The 19260-nt window shown below is 46.1% G+C and overlaps 1 protein-coding gene across 1 annotated transcript; it reads left to right on the forward strand.

Moving 5' to 3' along the window:
• The first annotated feature begins 1540 nt into the window (after positions 1-1540).
• Positions 1541-16998, forward strand: gjd1b (gap junction protein delta 1b). Its single transcript, XM_029001748.1, has 2 exons — positions 1541-2661; positions 12018-16998. Exons 1-2 carry the CDS (start codon positions 2591-2593, stop codon positions 12865-12867), a joined length of 921 nt encoding a protein of 306 aa, XP_028857581.1. The 5' UTR covers positions 1541-2590; the 3' UTR covers positions 12868-16998.
• The last annotated feature ends 2262 nt before the right edge of the window (positions 16999-19260 follow it).

Raw genomic sequence — 19260 nt, forward strand, 5'->3', positions numbered from 1 at the left:
CCATGTAATAAAAACTCCCCGAGGCCGAGCTCTCTTATTGCCTGCCTGTCTCAGGTGTCTTTGGAACTAGATGTACCTGGACCCGCTTGTGGTCCTCCATAAAGATTCGGTTGTGCCACCCTACATACGCAGGTGAGCAGTTCATGGGTGGTGCTGTTTTAACTGATCTTCCAGTAATTGGCGTAATCTTTCATTACCCCTGTCTCACGAGCGCAGCCATGCGCGTGCCGGCCTGCAGTCAAAGCTGATTACCGTTCATCCAGAATGCTGCGCACCACCGACGATCTTTGACCTTTTGAAAGCGTCCTACTGCGGTGACATTGCCGCACGGCGAGGACAGGGCAGCCGGTAATGATTATCCTTTAAGAAGGATGTTCCTGGTCTGCGGTGGTCCACATGGGGCGCGCAGGCTGCTGCCTGTGTATGGAGCCGTGCTGTTTGGACCCATGTCCAACTCCCAAAGCTCCTACAACCTGCATGTGAGCATCAGAACTGGAAGAAGGTGTTCTGCTCTGATGAAGGTTCTTTTGCATCCTGTGCAAGATGCGTCAGCAGGATGCACTATGGGAAGAAGATGAGCTGATGGAGGCAGTGTGTGGCGCTTTGGGCAAGGTTCCGCCAAGAAATCTTGGCTTCTGCCAATCACAGCGCCTGTAATGGCTGAGTATTTTCCCCTCTGGTCATTGTTCATGTCATGAGCAGCCGCTGAGTTCTGAATCAGCTCTCACGCCCAAACACGGCGGAGGACGGGTCGACTGATTCATCTCAGCAGCCTCTGCAGGAGACGCTCTGGGCCTCCCCGAGTCTCGTAAACCCGCCTCCGTCCTCCAGTAACGGCAGTGAAGTCACTGTAATCCGATGAGCGGAGAGTCTGGATCATTTCTTTAAATCCGTCTCCACCGCTTCCTTCAGAGACACCCATCCCCTGGATCAATAATTTGTGTGCATGTGTTTGTGTGTGTGTGTATATATGTAAAATAATTTGTGTGTGTGTGTAAATATATATATATATATATATATATATATATATATATATATATATATATATATATATATATATATATATATATATATATATATATATATATATCATTATATATATGTGTGTGTGTGTGTGTGTATTTATTTCATTATATATGTGTGTGTGTGTGTGTGTGTGTGTATACACACACACACACACACATATATATATATATATATTTAATTATTTGTGTGTGTGTGTGTGTGTGTGTGTGTATAATTATTTGTGTGTGTTGGTGAAATTTCTCAGTTTGCACTGAACACATGCAGTGAAAATCCATCATGGAACGTCATGGCACTCATGGACTGGAATGAAAAAGGGATGGAGGAAACGAGGGGAAAAAAACAGAAAGACTATGGGTAAATACAGGACGAAGAGAGCTCGGGTGCATGTGTAGTGTTTAGATGGGAGCAGTGAGGGAGGGGGAGAGAGAGAGAGAGAGAGAGAGAGGGAAATGGAGGGAGGCTGAAAGTGGGCGGAGCCGAGCTGTGATTCCCTCCGTTAATCCTCTGGACACACGCACCAGCCGGGTGCCTGAGAGAGAGAACGTGAGCGAGGAAGAGGACGAGGAGGAGGAGGAGGAGGAGGGTAGAGACAGAGAGAGAGAGAGAGAGGAGGAAGGCAGGTGGACTTGAGATGAAATTTGGTGATGAAGACCGTGATGATGACAGTGGGGAGAGAGGAGGAGGAAGAGCAGTAGGGGGAATGCCATAGTAACCGAGAGAGAGAGAGAGAGAGAGAGAGAGAAGACACCAGCAGAGCAGGGATACAAGTGCAATTACTTCAAGAGAGAACGAGCGAGCGCGCCACTCTCAGATAGGGACCCGTTGTGACGAGGGCTCAGAGTGACACTGGGGTCACGGGGAGGAGGAGAGGAATAAGATGGACGTGAGAGAAGGTAGTTGTGAAGCTTCACTGCCGCCACTGGACAGAAACACTTAGAGAGAACAAAGGAAAGACGGAAGATTGAGTAAGTGTGTGTGTCTGTGTGTGTGTGAGGTGTGTGTGTGTGCTCGCTGGTTTCCTGGCTAAGGCTGAGAGTGTGTTCCCTGTGCGACGTTAATGCCTGGCATCATCGGTGCTGCTGCTAGATAAACGTGCTGGGTGGATTAGAACAGATAAATCGGGGGGAGAGACAGAGATTGTGTGTGTGTGTGTGTGGGTTTGTGTGTGTGTGAGTGAATTATGTCTGATTAATGGCAGAGAGACCTGAGTGGAAGCGGCAGGTCAGCGTTCGTGTCCCTGTAGGAGCGTAGGTGAGGCGAACAGGTGGCCATACGCTCGAAGTTACCTTCTCCACCGGGGTGCCTGATTGGTCTCCTGTACGGGAGGGGCGGGGCGCAGGAACAGAGGAACACACCTCCACCTGATCCTGAGCGCCGAGAGGAGTGAGCAGAGCGGGATGGGCACCCAGTGATCCAGCCGGAGGGGGTCTCTCTCTCTCTCTCTTACCGCCCCAACACAACCTCACTTTGCCGGGGGTGGAGTTCGGCGCCTGGGGCCCTCGGAGCTCCGGGGAGAGTGGGCAGTCCGCAGACCGCGTCCAGTGCAGGCATCTTGGGACCGGCCATGGGGGAGTGGACCATCCTGGAGCGCCTCCTAGAGGCTGCTGTGCAGCAGCACTCGACTATGATCGGGAGGTAAGGGTCCCCGCCCTTCCCCACAATATCCTCAGTCTTCATGAATCAAATGTGCAAAAAAAAAAAACACTCAAGACACATCTCAACATCTAAAATGCTTTTTATTATAATAGTGAGTAATTACTTTGTATAAGTGTGTGAAGATGTGTACGTGTATGGGAAATGTGTGTGTGTGTGTGTGTGTTTTCATGGCAGACAGAAGTGACTTCCTGTTCAGATGCTACTCAGCTCTAGTATTAATCCTGGAGGCATGGCATTCTGAGCTCCGATTGGCTGAAACAGGCACTTCAGCTGCGCCCCGCTTTATTAACGCCGCAGGAGGGCGGCGTGACATCATGTGACCTCCGTCACACACTCTCTCTCTTTCTCTCGAACATAACGGCCATCTATTCATTTTCATTCAAATTTTAATAGCCATGTGCCATGAGTCAGAAATTCAGATTTGGTCGATTTCTCAGCAGAGATTTTTTTATGATGATATGACATTGATATGATATTTGTGAATATGATGTGTAATTTTGTCCAGTATTGAGCAGTAATTTGATCACCTAACTTGCACCTACCCCCACTCACTGTACACTTCCTACTTGACCTCCACGCAGTACCATCCAAATGATTGGCACTTCCAGATAAAAGCCTGGTTCGCCACAGGAATGGAATGCAACGTATTCATATCCCAATATTCAGACAGGCAATGGCTATCGGAAAAGCCCGACCTGACCTGAATTGATAAACCGTGTGTTTTTCGAGAAGTGAAGGACCAGTTGACCAGGCTGTTTTTTCCACAGCTCGGTCTCCTGGGCCTGCGCACTCTTTCCATCACTGGAGTGAAAGCCATTAGAACAGGCAGATGGTTATGAACGAGCTCGCTGGCTGGGCTGATAGCCCCGGTTCGCTCCCTCTGCCTCTCTGGGCGTGGGCCGAATGCTGATCAGGGCGGGAGTTAACTTGTCGTGATCAGCGAGCGACGCCTTGAAGAGGAGAACTGTGTTCTGTCGGACCAAATTCCAGTCTCGGAGCGGAATCCATTTCACGGTCGAGTAAGAATTTGCACGGGGGTTTTCTCACTGCTACCCAGTCTCGTGTGACTGGCCTATAATGGGAGATGGAGGAAGAAACGGTTTCACTGACACGGCAGGCGCTGGCTGGAACTGGTGTTTTCATGTTGCATTGTATAATCAGGACCTGCTCTTCTCTGTCTTTTTTCTTTTTTTTTTGTCCTAAAATTAAAAAGATGAATGTTCCATGAGAAATTAGGACGTTTCCCTGCATGTCTAACTGGGGGAGTCCCTGGGGGAGTTTACAGTTGGCCAACGACACAGACGGCCATGGCTGCCTCAAATGTAGAACTGCGTACTACTAGGGGCCATCACGGGGCCACAATATTCATAGAGGGGTCTAGCATTTGTCCAACATCCTTGCACACGGGCAGTGGTGACCTAGTGGGGGCAGTGGTGGCCTAGTGGTTAAGGAAGCGGCCCCGTAATCAGGTTGCTGGTTCGAATCCCGATCTGCCAAGGTACCACTGAGGTGCCACTGAGCAAAGCACCGTCCCCACACACTGCTCCCCACTGCTCACTCAGGGTGATGGGTTAAATGCAGAGGACAATTTTCACTGTGTGCACCGTGTGCTGTGCTGCTGTGTATCACATGTGACAATCACTTCACTTTCACTTTTTTCACAATCCCTTGTTTGGATAGGATTTATACATTTCACCAGTCACACCATGTTGAAACACTCTCAAACAAAGGACAGATGAGTGACAGGACAGGGACACAACACAGGGCCAACCAGGTTGCCCCACCCCTAGAACCGCCTCTGTGTCTACTGGCTGAACCTTGTAGTGAATGAAGAGCAGGTTCCTGGACATTTTCTAAATGGAATTCAAATGTACACTTCCTTGACGTCAACGAGGTTCATGCATGCGCTGTAGCTATTTCACCTTAGGAACCTCGTCCAGAAGGTTTATTTCAATGGCGTCACCAGTCAGCCAGCTATGCCGGAGTCAGGGCAGGTCTGGAAAGGAGCTGGCAGATGGCATGCGTTGCGCAGAGCTGAGGCCAGCGCTGTTAGGGGTTGCTGAAAATGGCAGGACTGGGGAGAGAAGGCTGGTGGCAACACTGGGGGGTCGGTGTACCGGAACACGGCAGATCAAAATTGCGGATAAAGATGCGGATGAAAATTTTTTTTTTTTTTTTTCAGCATGTAGCATGATCATCGATATGCAAAAAACTACATAATCCAGATAGCTTGCGGAATCATGTATTCAAGTGCAGTCCCAGACCAAGGGTCCCTAGAAATAACCCTGAAAATGTAGATTTCTACATACAGCTGTACATTCATTCAAACATGCTTTCATTCAGCAGTTCATCTCATGCTACCCAGCAAATCCTACCACTACCTGAGCAACACACTTTATCCTACTTCCCATTCTCATGTTGCTCCCGCTGGGATCACCCTGTGCAGAGTGAATGGGTGATAATGGGGAGACAGGACAGGCGATGGTAATCGTATAAACCATGGAGAGACAGTGTGAGAAAATTGGAAAAAGTTGACCATGGGAGGGCACGAGCCATGAGTTTGGCTCTAAATGGGTTGTGAACACATAATCCCAACGTGGAGCTACTCAGAAGATGCAAACGATGCAACATAGAACCCTTTTAATAAATGCTCACATTTTAAATATGGCCTCATTCTACCATCTTGTGTAAGGTGAGAAGAAACAATAGCACCAAGAGAGGTGATGGACCAAGCAATAAACCTTGTGGTTCATTATTAATGCACAGGTCCACAGAATGAGCAAACCCAGTAGAAGCAAACTCCCATTTCTCCTTGATCTAAATGTATAAATGATGAATTACTGTGAATATGAAGTGTTTATCAGCCACACAGCCTAATTGGTGCTGTTGTGTATTAGAATGAAGTGTTAGTGACATGCTGTGCATGGAGTGATGTGAGGACATGGACAAAGGGAATCTGGAGCTGTTCGAAAAGCTCCTCAAGGATCCCGACGGAGCCTACTGTTTCACGGTCCTTCTCTGTTTAAAAGAGGAAGTGAAGGAACGGTTCTGTGTGCACAGACACGGACGTGGAAACGGCGGCACTCCGTCCCGAGTGTCAGAGACCGGGGACAGGGCAGGAAGACAAGGGCTGCAGAACAGTCGGGAACGAACAAATGCATGGCGCACGAAGAAAGAAACAGAGATTACCCGGGAGGGGTTTTAGAAAGAGCCAAGGTGTGTGTATGTAGGTGTGTGTAAGTGCGTGTGTGTGCGTGTTTCTTGTGTGCTGTCCCCTAGGGTTGAGAGCAGCATCTGCTGCAAGTGTGTGTGTGTGTGTGTGTGTGTGTGTGTGCGTGCTTGAGCACATGCAGGTTGGGGTAGAGGGGGTGGTGACGCAGTTAGCAAACTTTGTGACATGCTCTCAGCACTCTGTAAAGTAAGATATGCACCTACAACAGCCACAAACTATTATTATTACAGATTTGTGAGGACTGCGTGTATTTTATAACCGGCTTTTTTCGTAGTGAGGACCACCAAATGCCATGTTTTGACGTTTTTGGTATATAAGGGTGTATGAAAACTGAACAGACAACTTTATGTATAATTGTTTGTGAATAAATCTGTAAAATTTATGTAATAATCAAACTACACCAACCCTAGTTTTTAAATAACTCCCCATTTCTTAAAGTATTTTAAGAACATTTTGTCCCTAGATAACACACACACACACACACACACACACAATGACTAGTCATAACAATGGGTATCTGTGGGACTCGAGTGTTAAGAGACACAGGCTGCTGTGTGCGTCTTCACACCTCATTCACAGACTTGCACGTTGCCCTGTAGTATCCGGCTGTAAATTACACACACGCACACACACACTCTCATGGCCTGCCAACAGTATGCTGCCATTCACAGAGCCTCCATTTGCCAAGTCAGCTTATGGCCATGTTGCACACACGCACACAAACACTCATACAGAACATTTATATGATCTTCAGATGGTGCCATTTACAAATGGTCAATATCCACAGTATAATATAATTTCATGGTAATGACAATAACATGCATCATCTCCAGCGACTGGTACTGATTTATTATTTGGCATTAGTTCACATTTAGTTGATTGTCACTTTCCTGTCTAGGAGGGAAGAAACGTGGACAATGTGATCGCGCTGAAGTGATTGTCACTTGTGATACACAGCAGCACAGCACACGGTGCACACAGTGAAATTTGTCCTCTGCATTTAACCCATCACCCTGAGTGAGCAGTGGGCAGCCATGACAGGCGCCCGGGGAGCAGTGTGTGGGGACGGTGCTCAGTGGCACCTCAGTGGCACCTTGGCGGATCGGGATTCGAATTACGTTGGCATTGGGCGGAGCCAGCAACCAGACACACACCTGAAAAGGAAAGGAAAACACACACACAAACGCACACGGAATGGCAAACCGAGATTCTCCGTTTACTACTCCCTGGTGCAAAGCATTTAGGGACGCAACATCGATGCTTTTAGCAGGAGTGACTTCTGCTCAGTAGTTTCAGGGCAGCTGACGGTTGTCCATGGCTTGAACCTCGGCTTTATAAATTCCCTGCTCTGTTTCCTGAATGTTCCCCAATTGTCAAATCCTTGGACATCCTTGTCCTCCAAATGGTCCTGGCTGACTCAGCAGACATGGGAGGCACCCAATGGTGCGGGTGTATGTTGGCGTGGGTGATCAGGGGTTGGCGCATCAATGCTGGCTGGTGGGGCGCTGGCATGTGCCTGTGAGTGTGATTTGGGCCTGCGAGTTGGCACAACCAAGTCCGGTCGCCTTAGAATTGTCCAAAACAGCAGAATTAATCTGGATTATGGTCCTCCCACCTTCTCTTCTGTCACTTGTTGTGACACATCCCAGCGCTGGTGAGCGGTTTCATCAATTTCTGGGAATTAATGCATGTATTTTAACTGTATCAGAGGTTAAAGCTTTACCACTTTCTCTGCAACCCAAGGCATCATGGGTAGAGCAGCGTGTATACAGTATACCAGGACAAATCTTATTTTCCCTTCAAACCGCCCATCATTTTCTGTTGCATGGAGGCATCAGCAAAATCCTACCCATCCGCTGGCCGTGCATTTCAACATTTAAAACGGCCTTTGAATGCTAAATACGTATGTGCATAGAGCCTTTTATCTAGTTTCTGCCATGTTTCTGGCAGACAGGGGGCATATGTCACATCCCCGTCTAGGGGTTGGGAAATGTGACAACAAAGGAGAGGGATGTGTGAGACGGGAATACACACGTACCAGGCCGAAGTGAAATATTCTGTTTTTATTGACAGTGAGAAGTGAACAACCATCCAAAACGTAGAGTGCTGTACATACCAACACCACACCATAAAAGGAGAGACTATACAGTTCACACAACAAAAATACAACTAACAACACTGACCACTCTAACACGCAACAAAGGCTTTTCTCGAACTCTTCTTCAACACTCCGAAACTCTCCTCTCTATCCTCCTCCGGCTCCACAACAATAGGCCCCTGTCTGGTGGCTGGAGTTGCCCGTTGATTGGCAGACTGATGATGAGGGAATAGGCAGGCGGAACCATCAATCCCAACCTCCACCCAGCAAAACCAGCCTAAAAGGGAAACGCACACCAAACACAGAGCACCCCCCTAACCACTCTACGGCCCAAAGGACGTAACACATATTAGCAAATAGTTTTAGAGAGTTACTACAGAGGAATGGTGACGATGTTAAAAAGTTTAAATTGTCTATAAGCACCTGCTTAGTCGTCTCACAGTTGCTGTTCTGCTTTTCCTGCACTGTTGCCATGTTTGTTGAAAACAGGAAGAGAGACTAAAAGAGAGGTTTTAGGCCAAGATTTTCTACTCTCTACTCAACTGGTTTGTTGAAATGAAATCTTGGTCTGCATTTTTACTCTCTACCTCAGTGTGAAAGTGCAAAAGCATGCACATACAGCGAGACTAAAAGCCAAAATGTAAGTGTAAAGCATGTTGTTTAATGCAGCAAATAATGCAGCCGAGGTGTTGTGTAGATTTTTTTTGTCTATATGTGCATATAAACAAATGGAGGCAGGGAAATGCATCTTAATCCCAGCAGGATGAGAGTTCCAGATGGGGAACAATAAAACAATAGAGAGAGAGAGTGGGATTCAACAACCTTTAGGCCAAAATCCAGATTATGTAATGTGCTTCTACATGCATCACAAACTCACACACAAACATAAATATACATATATACAAATATATGCACAAACAGACCATTGCAACCACTCACACACATAATACACATAAACTCTCTTCCTCAAGTATGTGTTTTTTGTGTGTGAGTGTGTGTGTGTGTGTGTGTGTAGTGTGGTTGTTGTTCCTGGCAGTGATGAGACCTGAGCACAGACGGACCTTCCCACCCAAAGCCCCTCACCTTCTGTCACCATGTGTGTGTGTGTGTGTGTGTGTGAGTGACATGGAAAAAAGAAGGTCCAGTGGAATTTCTATAACTGCAGGATCACCAAGCACCTTCCGGCAGACACACCCACACATGGGCATTACGGAAAATCCGTGGATGTCATGTTAAAGACATAGTCACCTTTGAACCATGCACGATCTGGGCGTGACCTGGACCATAATCCAGTCTCTCTATAGAACAGGGTCTGAAGAAGACTTCACACTCTGTGTAACAGTGCTTCTGTAAGGAACGTAATGCTTTTTTATAAGACCAAGTCTGATTTGTACTAGACACTGCTGAACATACACATTTAAAATGTCATTTTATGTGTGTTATCATTAATGTATTTGTGCACATTGTCTAAAAAGTAGACCTGTTCATGCAGCTGGTTGAGAACACTTTTGCTATTACTGGACATGACTAAAATATTAAAGCCAAAAGAAGAAATAATGAAAGCAATGATTATAATGATCGCACAGGGCTGGGTGTTTTTTTTATTGGCTGAGATAAATCATCTGTTTGGTGCAAAATGTGGTTTCACGATGCTGTGTGCTGGTGAGATGGGATTTCGTTGTGTTCTCCAGCAGATGATGATGGGCTTCCAGAGCACAAAGACCCCTGCAGAGCTACAGGCAAAGCTAAAAGACTTTATTATAGGTGGTCCTTACAAAAGAAATCACACACACACACACGCACACACTTTCCTCTCCTCTCTGCCCCTCTGTTGTTGCCGTGGTAACAGTCGGAGGAAGAGAAGGGTGTGAGGGAAATGGAAAGAGGCAGGAGGACTGAGCGGGTGCTGGCTGGGGGTTTGTGGGTAAGAGACCCGGCGATCCCATAGCCCCATCGGTCCTCGGCGATCGGCACGTTGCCGCTGGGCTTTACCACACCAGCAAACCTCCATCGTCATGGAACTTCAGCAGATGCCTGTAGTCGGCTCTGAACGGCGAGGCATCAGCCCGGGTTTAAATCACGCGTTTAACTGGGGCTAAACGATGACGAATGGAAAGGTAGAGGAGCCTCCACCCCCACGGCACCACTGTTTACAGAACAAACTCAAAATTCAGTCTTTTGTGACAGCCAAGCCTGTAAGGTCTGATGCTTCAAATGGCTTTTCCCCCCCACAAAGGCAATTTAATTTAGCATGTTTAACATGCCTTCCCCGTGGAGGTTGCAAAAAGCAGCAGGAAAATAAGAGCAAGCTTTGTGTGCAACAAGCCACAGGGACAGAGAGAGAGAGAGAGAGAGATGGAGAGATGGGGAAAGAAGACGATGGGTGGGGGTTTGGCCATAGATAATCTAAAGCTTTGGATGGCATTAAAAATACTAATGCAAGAATCCCTCTATTGGCCCTGCTACAGATTAAATGTTGTGGGCTTGCGTGTGAAAGCTATTATATAATTCATTCTCTCTGATGAGATTTTCACCTTTTTTTTTCTTGCATTTTCCCCCAAATTTGGCAGCTTTTGTTTTTTAATTTACAACAAATCTCCCCCCGTTTCCTTTTTTAAGATTCCTCTAATGCCTGTTGACTGGGATTTCTGGTTTTGTGGAGTTTTTAACAGCATGCGTTTAACTGACTGTGTGTTTTTTGGAGAGAAAAATGGGAATGCTCTTGGCGGGGTTTTGATCACATAAGCGTATTAATGCTGCAGCACAGAGGACCGAGGCTTTCCCTCTTCCTCCTCCGTTTCCCCTTTGTTATCTTTTCATGTGATTTCATTGCAATTCCTACACTTTAGATTACTGAGTTTTATTTCTTTATTTTTTGTGTTTTTTTTTTTTTTTGTATCTTGATATGATTGGTGACCTCTGCAGTGGGCAGGAGAGATTGGACCTGACTTTGGTTAAGATTAAAAACCACCCCTGCCACCCTCGTCCCACAGCTGGGCCATGGACGGCTGATAAATCCATTCAGGCCGCTGGATTAGAGGCCATACAGCCCCTAATCGCATCAAATATTTATTTGGCATGACACCTCCAGTTGAAGTTTGCAGAACACTGGTGCAGATGGTATGAGAACAGTTGGTGACAAGGTATAAATCAGCATAATATTTGCATTATATAACACATCTATAGTACATACACCTATTTTATAACACTTCCTCGAAAAATATTATCTTTAAAACAAAAAAGATATATTTATTCCAGGTGAATTTTGAATCTGTTCATGTTGTTTGTGTGAATAAATCCACCTAGAGATTTTGATTTAGTTTGGGTTAAAATGCAAGTTGCAAAGCTAAATTTCGTCGCTCTGTGTTCCGAATTTGCTTTAAATATGAATGTGAGCAGAGATGTGGTATATAAAGATAAATGCATGTTTTTTAATGGTGCAAAATGCTTCTGAATTAGTTTGAATTGTAAACACGCTAACATGCCCCAATCATTCATGAATAAAAGTCCTGTAAATAGGCTCAATCTCTTGTCATTGTGATGAACAGCCACTGTCACACACCTTGTTTACCGCGCAACACGTTCAGAAATAGAACATAAGCCCTGTCAAACAAGGTGCATAATCCCAACTGTTGCTATGGCGAGAGAGGAAGGCGAAGATCGCCTCGGCCTGCAACGTTAAATGGGCTTAATGCCACGACAGCTGCTATAATTAGAAAGGCCTTCTGTCAACTCGGCACTGTACATTTTTATGCAGCCTTTGTGAACAGGGAGGCGTGGCAAGTAAAAGCTCTTCAGCAATTTCTCAGCTCGGTTCTATTAATAGATCAGCGTGCAGCGAAGGCGTCGGATCCAGATGTTAATGTTCCCTGATCAGCTTTATTGTATGTGCTGGAAATGATCATCTTCTTTATACCTTCCACCTGCACCCTCCCTCCATCTTATGGTGCGATGAGAAATAATAAACCTGCACAATGAAAAATGACTGTCCTCATCTCCCCGCAGGATCCTACTGACAGTCGTGGTGATTTTCCGGATCCTGATCGTGGCCATCGTGGGAGAGACCGTGTACGAGGACGAGCAGACCATGTTCATATGCAACACCATGCAGCCAGGCTGCAACCAGGCGTGCTATGACAAGGCCTTCCCCATCTCGCACATCCGCTACTGGGTCTTCCAGATCATCCTGGTGTGCACGCCCAGCCTGTGCTTCATCACCTACTCCGTCCACCAGTCGGCCAAGCAGCGGGAGCGCCGCTACTCCTTCCTCTACCCCATCATAGAGCGCGACTACGGCCGCGAAGGCGCCCGCAAGCTGCGCAACATCAACGGCATCCTGGTGCAGCACCCGGACGGCGGCGGCGGCGGGGGCAAGGACGAGCCGGAGTGCCTGGAGGTGAAGGAGATTCCCAACGCGCCCCGCGGCCTCACCCACAGCAAGAGTTCCAAGGTGCGGCGGCAGGAGGGCATCTCCCGCTTCTACATCATCCAGGTGGTGTTCCGCAACGCGCTGGAGATCGGCTTCCTGGCCGGACAGTACTTCCTGTACGGATTCAGCGTGCCGGGCATATTCGAGTGCGACCGCTACCCTTGTTTGAAGGAGGTGGAGTGCTACGTCTCGCGGCCCACGGAGAAGACGGTCTTCCTGGTCTTCATGTTCGCCGTGAGCGGCATCTGCGTGGTGCTCAACCTGGCCGAGCTCAACCACCTGGGCTGGAGGAAGATCAAGGCAGCCATTCGCGGTGTGCAGGCCCGACGCAAGTCCATCTGCGAAATCCGCAAGAAGGACATGGCGCACCTGTCACAGCCGCCCAACCTGGGCAGGACTCAGTCCAGCGAGTCGGCCTACGTCTGAGCACCCGGCGAGCGCCAAACGCACAGCCGAGAACGAAGGGGAATGTACAGACAGACGGGCGGAGTCATGGGAACACCGAGGAGTGCGTACGGACCTGCGCTCGTGGCCACTTTCTGATTCAAAGGAGGGGCGTGGTGGACAAGGAGCCTCCTGTGTAGTCTCAGACGTCGGCACGACAACCGTGGGGGCTGATGGGAGATGGCCACTCTAAACACAGCAGCGTCGCTGCGCGGTGCTGGTGCCAGGAGGAAAGTGGTGTTTAGGTTATGTCTCCTGGCGATGACTCGTGTTATTACAAACACAAGTGATGGCATCATCTCCCATGAGCACCCTGGCCGTCCGAGGCACCCAGCGCCATTTTTCTATCACACTCTGTGTTTGTCGAGACTTTTTGAAGGCCGTGAAACGGCACGTTAAGCTATACCTCGATAAAAGCCAAGACCCTCAACGTGAACCCAGATGTCTGTCTTACGAGCATTCCTTCTTCTTGTGCTGTAAAGTGTGTGAGTGTGTGTGTGTAAATGTATAAGAAATCATCTTCTGCTGGGATGAAAAAAAAAGTTATTGTATTGTTTTGGGAATATTTTTCAGAGACAGTGCCATCCTTTTAAATTATTGCATCATTCCAAACTTCTTTTAATGAATTAGCTGTAAGAATAAGGTTTTATGTAGCTGTGAACAAGTCAGAAAAAATACGAGGCTTTCGGGTTTACAGAATTTCATTGCAAAGTCTTATTTATTTTTTTGCATTGATCATCATTGGTTTTTATTTTTGGTTGTGTTAATGTTAAGAAGAAAAACCTCTTGTTCAGTATGTGAAAAGGCATGTTTTACAGTAAAGTGGGTGAGAAAGGAAAAGGATGTGCTATTCCTCAACAAAAAAAAAGAAAAGAAAAAGAGCTGGGTTGTTCTGCATCTCTATTGTGTTGATCCGCATGCCTTTAAAGAGAAAACTTAAAGAAAGAGAGTATGAAAGAAAGATAGCTTGATTAGTGAACGGGCCGCGCGCGGCAGCAGGAACTCACCACAGGAAAGTGCTACTGACACCAGCAATAAACATCTCGGATGGTGCACGGCTTCAATGTAAATATTTAGGGGCCTTTCCTGCAATAAATAAGGCAAGTGACACCCACAGCCAAGCGGGATCCTCCCTGAGAAACTCTCTTTGGCCAGAACAAGGAGGAGGACGCGGTTCATGAGGGCCACGCATCACCGTCTACTCGTTGTGCCTCTAGTTTAAAACCCTTTGCATTTGTAGGCGTGCATGAAAGGTTGCGATCTTTGTCATTCTGCATTAGGCACATACTGAGGGAGTGAGGGGTGAGGGCGACTGGTGAACGAAAATGCGTTTGGTGGAGTGGGTTTGGGTTTAGGGTGACATGGTTTGGGTCCTGGTCCAACACAGAGGAACAGAACACAGTTTCTCCCTCCTCCATCCATCAGGCGAAGAGGCCAGGGCTGCAGGAAACAGGCACTCGCTTGAGGAAAAATGACCTTGACTTGCTGTTAGGGGCTTTATGCACACTCCACAACTACAAACAATGCTGGCAATCTATCTAAACCAAAAAATCACACAATTTTCATTTGGAAAAATTGTCGTAAAAACGTGAACAACAAAAAACTAACATGCACACCATATCGTCTTAATTGGGGAAAAAAAATGTATAATTTCTTCCAGAAATTCTTCTATAATATAATTCTTCTATCATAAAAAGATGTGGTTACTTCCACATCTTAAAGATAAAAAACTTCCACTTCCACTTTTTAAAGATAAAAAACAAGGACAATATGATGCCGTTCCTGACCATTGTGAGTAGTGAGCATTTGAATCTGATTTATGGAGTTCAGACCAGCTCTGAAAAGACCACTTCTCCTCTTCAGACGTGGCTTTGTTTGCACTGAGTGCAGCAGAATCAGATCTGAAAAGGTAGAAAAATGGCCAGCAGAACAGGATATTCACCTCATCCTCCTCCCTTACTGCCATATTTCCTTTGGTGAGCGCTCATGCCGTTCCGCTGGACGCCCGTCACTACTTTCAGGCTGTAGTCCACCTGTCTACTTTTTTTAAGCAATGTGAAATTTTTATGTATGCAATGTTTCTCTATCTGTTTTCCGTGGATTTATTTCTATTATTGTGTGATTTTGTACAGTATTGTAACCGACAGCCATAAGGGATGGTTTGAGTATTGACGCTTTATGTACAGTAGGGGTTGGAAAGGAAAAAAAAAGCTCGCCCCCCCTTGCCAAAGTTACATGCAACTTTAGAGTATGTACGTCAGTGAGTTCCTCGGTAAATGCATGTGCAGTACTGGTTGGATAAAGCATGTTTTTAAATATTTTCAGAGCTTTTAAAATCTGAACAACACATACAAAAGATAAGACTTCTCTACACACACACACAGACAAAAAAGAAGAAGAACCAACGAGGCTCGACACTCATCAGCAGCATAGCTGCTTCGCTGACATGATTGGCCTTGTGATACACAAACTTTCATTTCATATATAAAAACGCAAAAACCCAGAGGATTTTTGTTTATATTCAGCGCATGCACGATGGATTTGGAAACGTTAAAAACGGCATAATTTCAAACTAATCAAACGGTACCATCAAATGTGCAATGGAGTCCGGACCTGACTGTTATAGCAAAACACTTTATGCTAAATTCTCTTCGTATATTTTACATAACAGAGGGGTACTGTATCTCTGATGTAGAAAAAAAACATTCTGTAAATGATTTGGACCGTTCAATGATTTGTGAAACCTTTTGTATGATCCTGATGCTGATTTGTTTACTGGGTTATGTGTGTGTGTTTTTTTTTTTTTTTGCTATATTCGTTGTTCTTGAGGTAAACCTAGCTGGGTGCTTTAGTGCCTGGAGGACTTTTTAAAAGCTTTTCCTACAGCACAAAACACATTGGTGTTTTTTTTATCATGACTGGTTGGAGATCTGTTTCTTTTTTATACAGGCAAACACGGTGCCGTTTGCCCTTTTTACAGGGTCTATCAGTGCGACATCCTTAGAAAATCCTTAGGATTTATCTAAAGACAATTAATGCAGCCAAGGGTTGTGCCCTTAGATTCTGTGCAGAGCTCCACCAAAACCATTCCAAAATATCTCCGAGATGCGCTGGCAAAAATGTGCAGTGCTAAACTCTTTGTATCGGTGGACCAGGGAGCCTTCGCAGCAGCCATCAGCACGGTTTACATCCAGCACGCGCTCCCTGCGAACCTCTCAGGACCAAGTCCAGCCTATGCTCTTAGACACGGAGAGCTGCACGGACGGCCATATGAATAAGGGCTGACAGTTTTGGCGCCTGCAGGTAAATTGATCGAAAACGTCGACCCCTAAAACGGCACGCCTCTCACTGGCAAACAAAAAAAAGGAAGAAAACAGAATTAAAGGGACCAATTTCTCACCAGCCACAGGGAAGCTAATGGGAAATTCAGGGTATCATCATCCTAAATTATAAATATGCCCTGGTGAGCATCAGAAACAGAACAGTACTTTCAGCAAAAAGCCATGAGGATAAAGCAGGTTAAACCTTCAGGACTTGAAAATAGGAAAAAAGACCAAACCAGTTGAAAAGCATGCAAGCTAACAACTTATGTGAATTTTTTCAGCATGGAATTTATAAAATCAGTATCAAAAGTCATTCCTACATGGCCGTCTTCCCAGACTGCTGAAGGTGCATTTTGGAAGCACCTTGGGTCACAACCTCCCCATTGACCAATATGCATTTTACACATGCAGCGCTGGCTAAGCCAACCATGCCGAGAACAAACAGGGTTTTTTTCCTCTTATGAGTCAAGGTCTGTGTCTCACTGAGAGCACCAGTAGGAAAGGCCACGTGTGAAAAAAGGAGTGCAAAGGACTTGTTTGTGGGTGAAAATGTCTTCTGTGTCCAGACAATGTTCTTGTTCCTTGTAACCCTTCCTATTCTGCATCTCTTTGATAGACTGTTAGAGATTTCAAAAAGACCATTCTTACTCTTTCTGAACTCGTAAGAAATCTGTTGTTTGGAGCACAGATTTTTTTTTATACAAATACTGACCTTATTTTAAGGTTTACTATACAATTATTGACTTGTGTACTGTATATGATGATGAAATAAAAAAAAAATTTGAATGTTGCTGGACAGGGTCTCTTTTGATGCATGTTTTGAGTCTATTTCTATTCAGTGTGGTGTTTACGTGGGTAGGAAAGACTGACTGATTGAATTGATCAATATTAAAACAAATAACTGCAAAATAATGATGAAGGTTTGCGGACCGTGGAAAAAAGAGAGAGAATGAGACCATGCCGCAGAAGCTGATCATTTAATATGTTGAATTTAATATGTTGAGGAGCTGAATGGCAACGGAGATAAGACCATTTGAGAGACAGAGAGAGAGAGAGAGAGAGAGACTATGGGTGGGATTAAAACTGTAAAGTCTACACTCACAGACACACTATTTGTAGTTGTACATGCAATTATTTTGCAGCGCCTGCATGCATTTGGGAAAACATCTTCTTGTGCACGGTTTCATTTCTGCATGCATGCTTGTGTGGTTGCTAAGTGATTGTGCATCTTTGTGTTTGCATGTACACACGCACACAAGCACAGGTCCAGTGATCCCAGCTCCATTCTGCATCCTTACCCTACAGGGTCACATGAGATTGAAGGACGGTTGCCAGAGTGATAAGCTGGACCGTAATATCACTAAGCACTGCAGGGATTAATCTGGAGACAGATGGCCCACAAAAAACGTCACTTCCTCCCAGCCGGCAGCTCTGCACAGTACACCTCCGGGCTACAGCACCCGGGACTTCATTACCGCTCCGTCACATCCATCACCATCATTACCGTCACCGGGCATCGTCCCCGTCATTACTACAGCCACCTTTACGGAAGAGGTTATTATGATGACAGAGTCTTTACTGCACTAGTCATTACAGAGGCGCCGTCTTCATTATAACTGATGCAGCAGCCATAAAGCACGCTGTTGTCACGGCCTCAAGAGCGGTGAGACCAAACCTTTGCCGTTAGCAGTCACAAAGCACAGCCTTTTTCATTTATTTATTTTATTATTGAAAAAAACTGTGACCTTGTTATGCTCCTCTGGGTTAGTGTACGCCTCGAGCCACTGCTGAAAATGTGTCTTAAGCTATCAATCAGATACGGATCACAACCTGACAGTGCAACTAACCTTGAACACAGAATTTTGGATGGATGAGTTCATTTGTCAGTTCGAGACAACCAGAGACCGTGTTTAGCGTGTTTATTTAGCATCCACGCCTATATGCAAATTTGAAAAAAAAATTAGAAGAGGAAGAAATGTCCAAAAGTGGAGGACACAAATTCAATTTTGCCTCTGAGGAAAATACTTGTTAAACTAATTTCTACATATGTTACCCAGTTATTGCCCTATGTCCTTAGAAAGATGTGTGTGTGTGTGTGTGTGTGTGTGTGTGTGTGTGTGTGCGTGTGCAAGTGTGTGTGTGAGCGCGTGTGTGTGTTCTGCCTCGCTGCTTGTGCTGCATCTTCAGGGGAGAAGCAGCTGAGAAGCGAGTTTCGAGAGAAGCAGTGCTCCAGGTCCAAACACATCACAGCAAGATACAGAGGGAGAGGGAGGGAGGGAGGGAGAAATGAAGAAACAGAAAGCGAGGGAGAAAGAGAAAATAAAGGGGAGTGGGAGAGGTACGCTGATGAGAGATGGCCGCCGGGGGGGGGACTACTTGATTAGAGCGAAAAGGGGCGAGTGAATCAGACATGCACCGACCGAAAGGACACATGCAGGATCTTGATGTAAAAAAAGAAGTGATCTTCTGAAAGTGAAGAGAACAAAGGAAAAGAAGAACAGAAGAAACTGACCTCAGAGAATAAAAAAAAAAAACTTCATGACTGTGTTGTACAAGGGACGGAGGTCAGACAGAGCAACAGCCAGGAGACTCAGACGGAGAAGAGACTGAGTCAAAAACAGCCTGAGAGGGCGAAGCGATGAGAGAATGAGACAGAGGAGACGGAAGGAAACTGGCAAGGGTTTTCAGGCAGTTTGTGGGGTAGTGAAGTGTGCCTTAACGCGTTACAGCAGATCCTCAACACGTGGGCAAATCAAGAACCAGCCTGCCCTGGCACACACTCTCAAGCGCCAACGCACTGGCACTGCAGCCATGGCACGACGCTCTGCATGGCGATGTCTGTCCCCTGCGCCACTCCTCACGCCACCTTCCCAATGCCAGCGGGTACAGCCTGGCCACGAACTCACTGACCCTGGATACATTGTTTGCACTGACACACACACACACACACACACACACACTTTCATGTATATATGTAAAATCGCACATATTTAAACTTACACCCTGATACACAGTCTCTATAGTCATCAAAAAGGTCATACACACACACACA

This window comes from Denticeps clupeoides, chromosome 13 (assembly GCF_900700375.1).
Source record: "Denticeps clupeoides chromosome 13, fDenClu1.1, whole genome shotgun sequence".
NCBI classification, from domain to species: domain Eukaryota; kingdom Metazoa; phylum Chordata; class Actinopteri; order Clupeiformes; family Denticipitidae; genus Denticeps; species Denticeps clupeoides.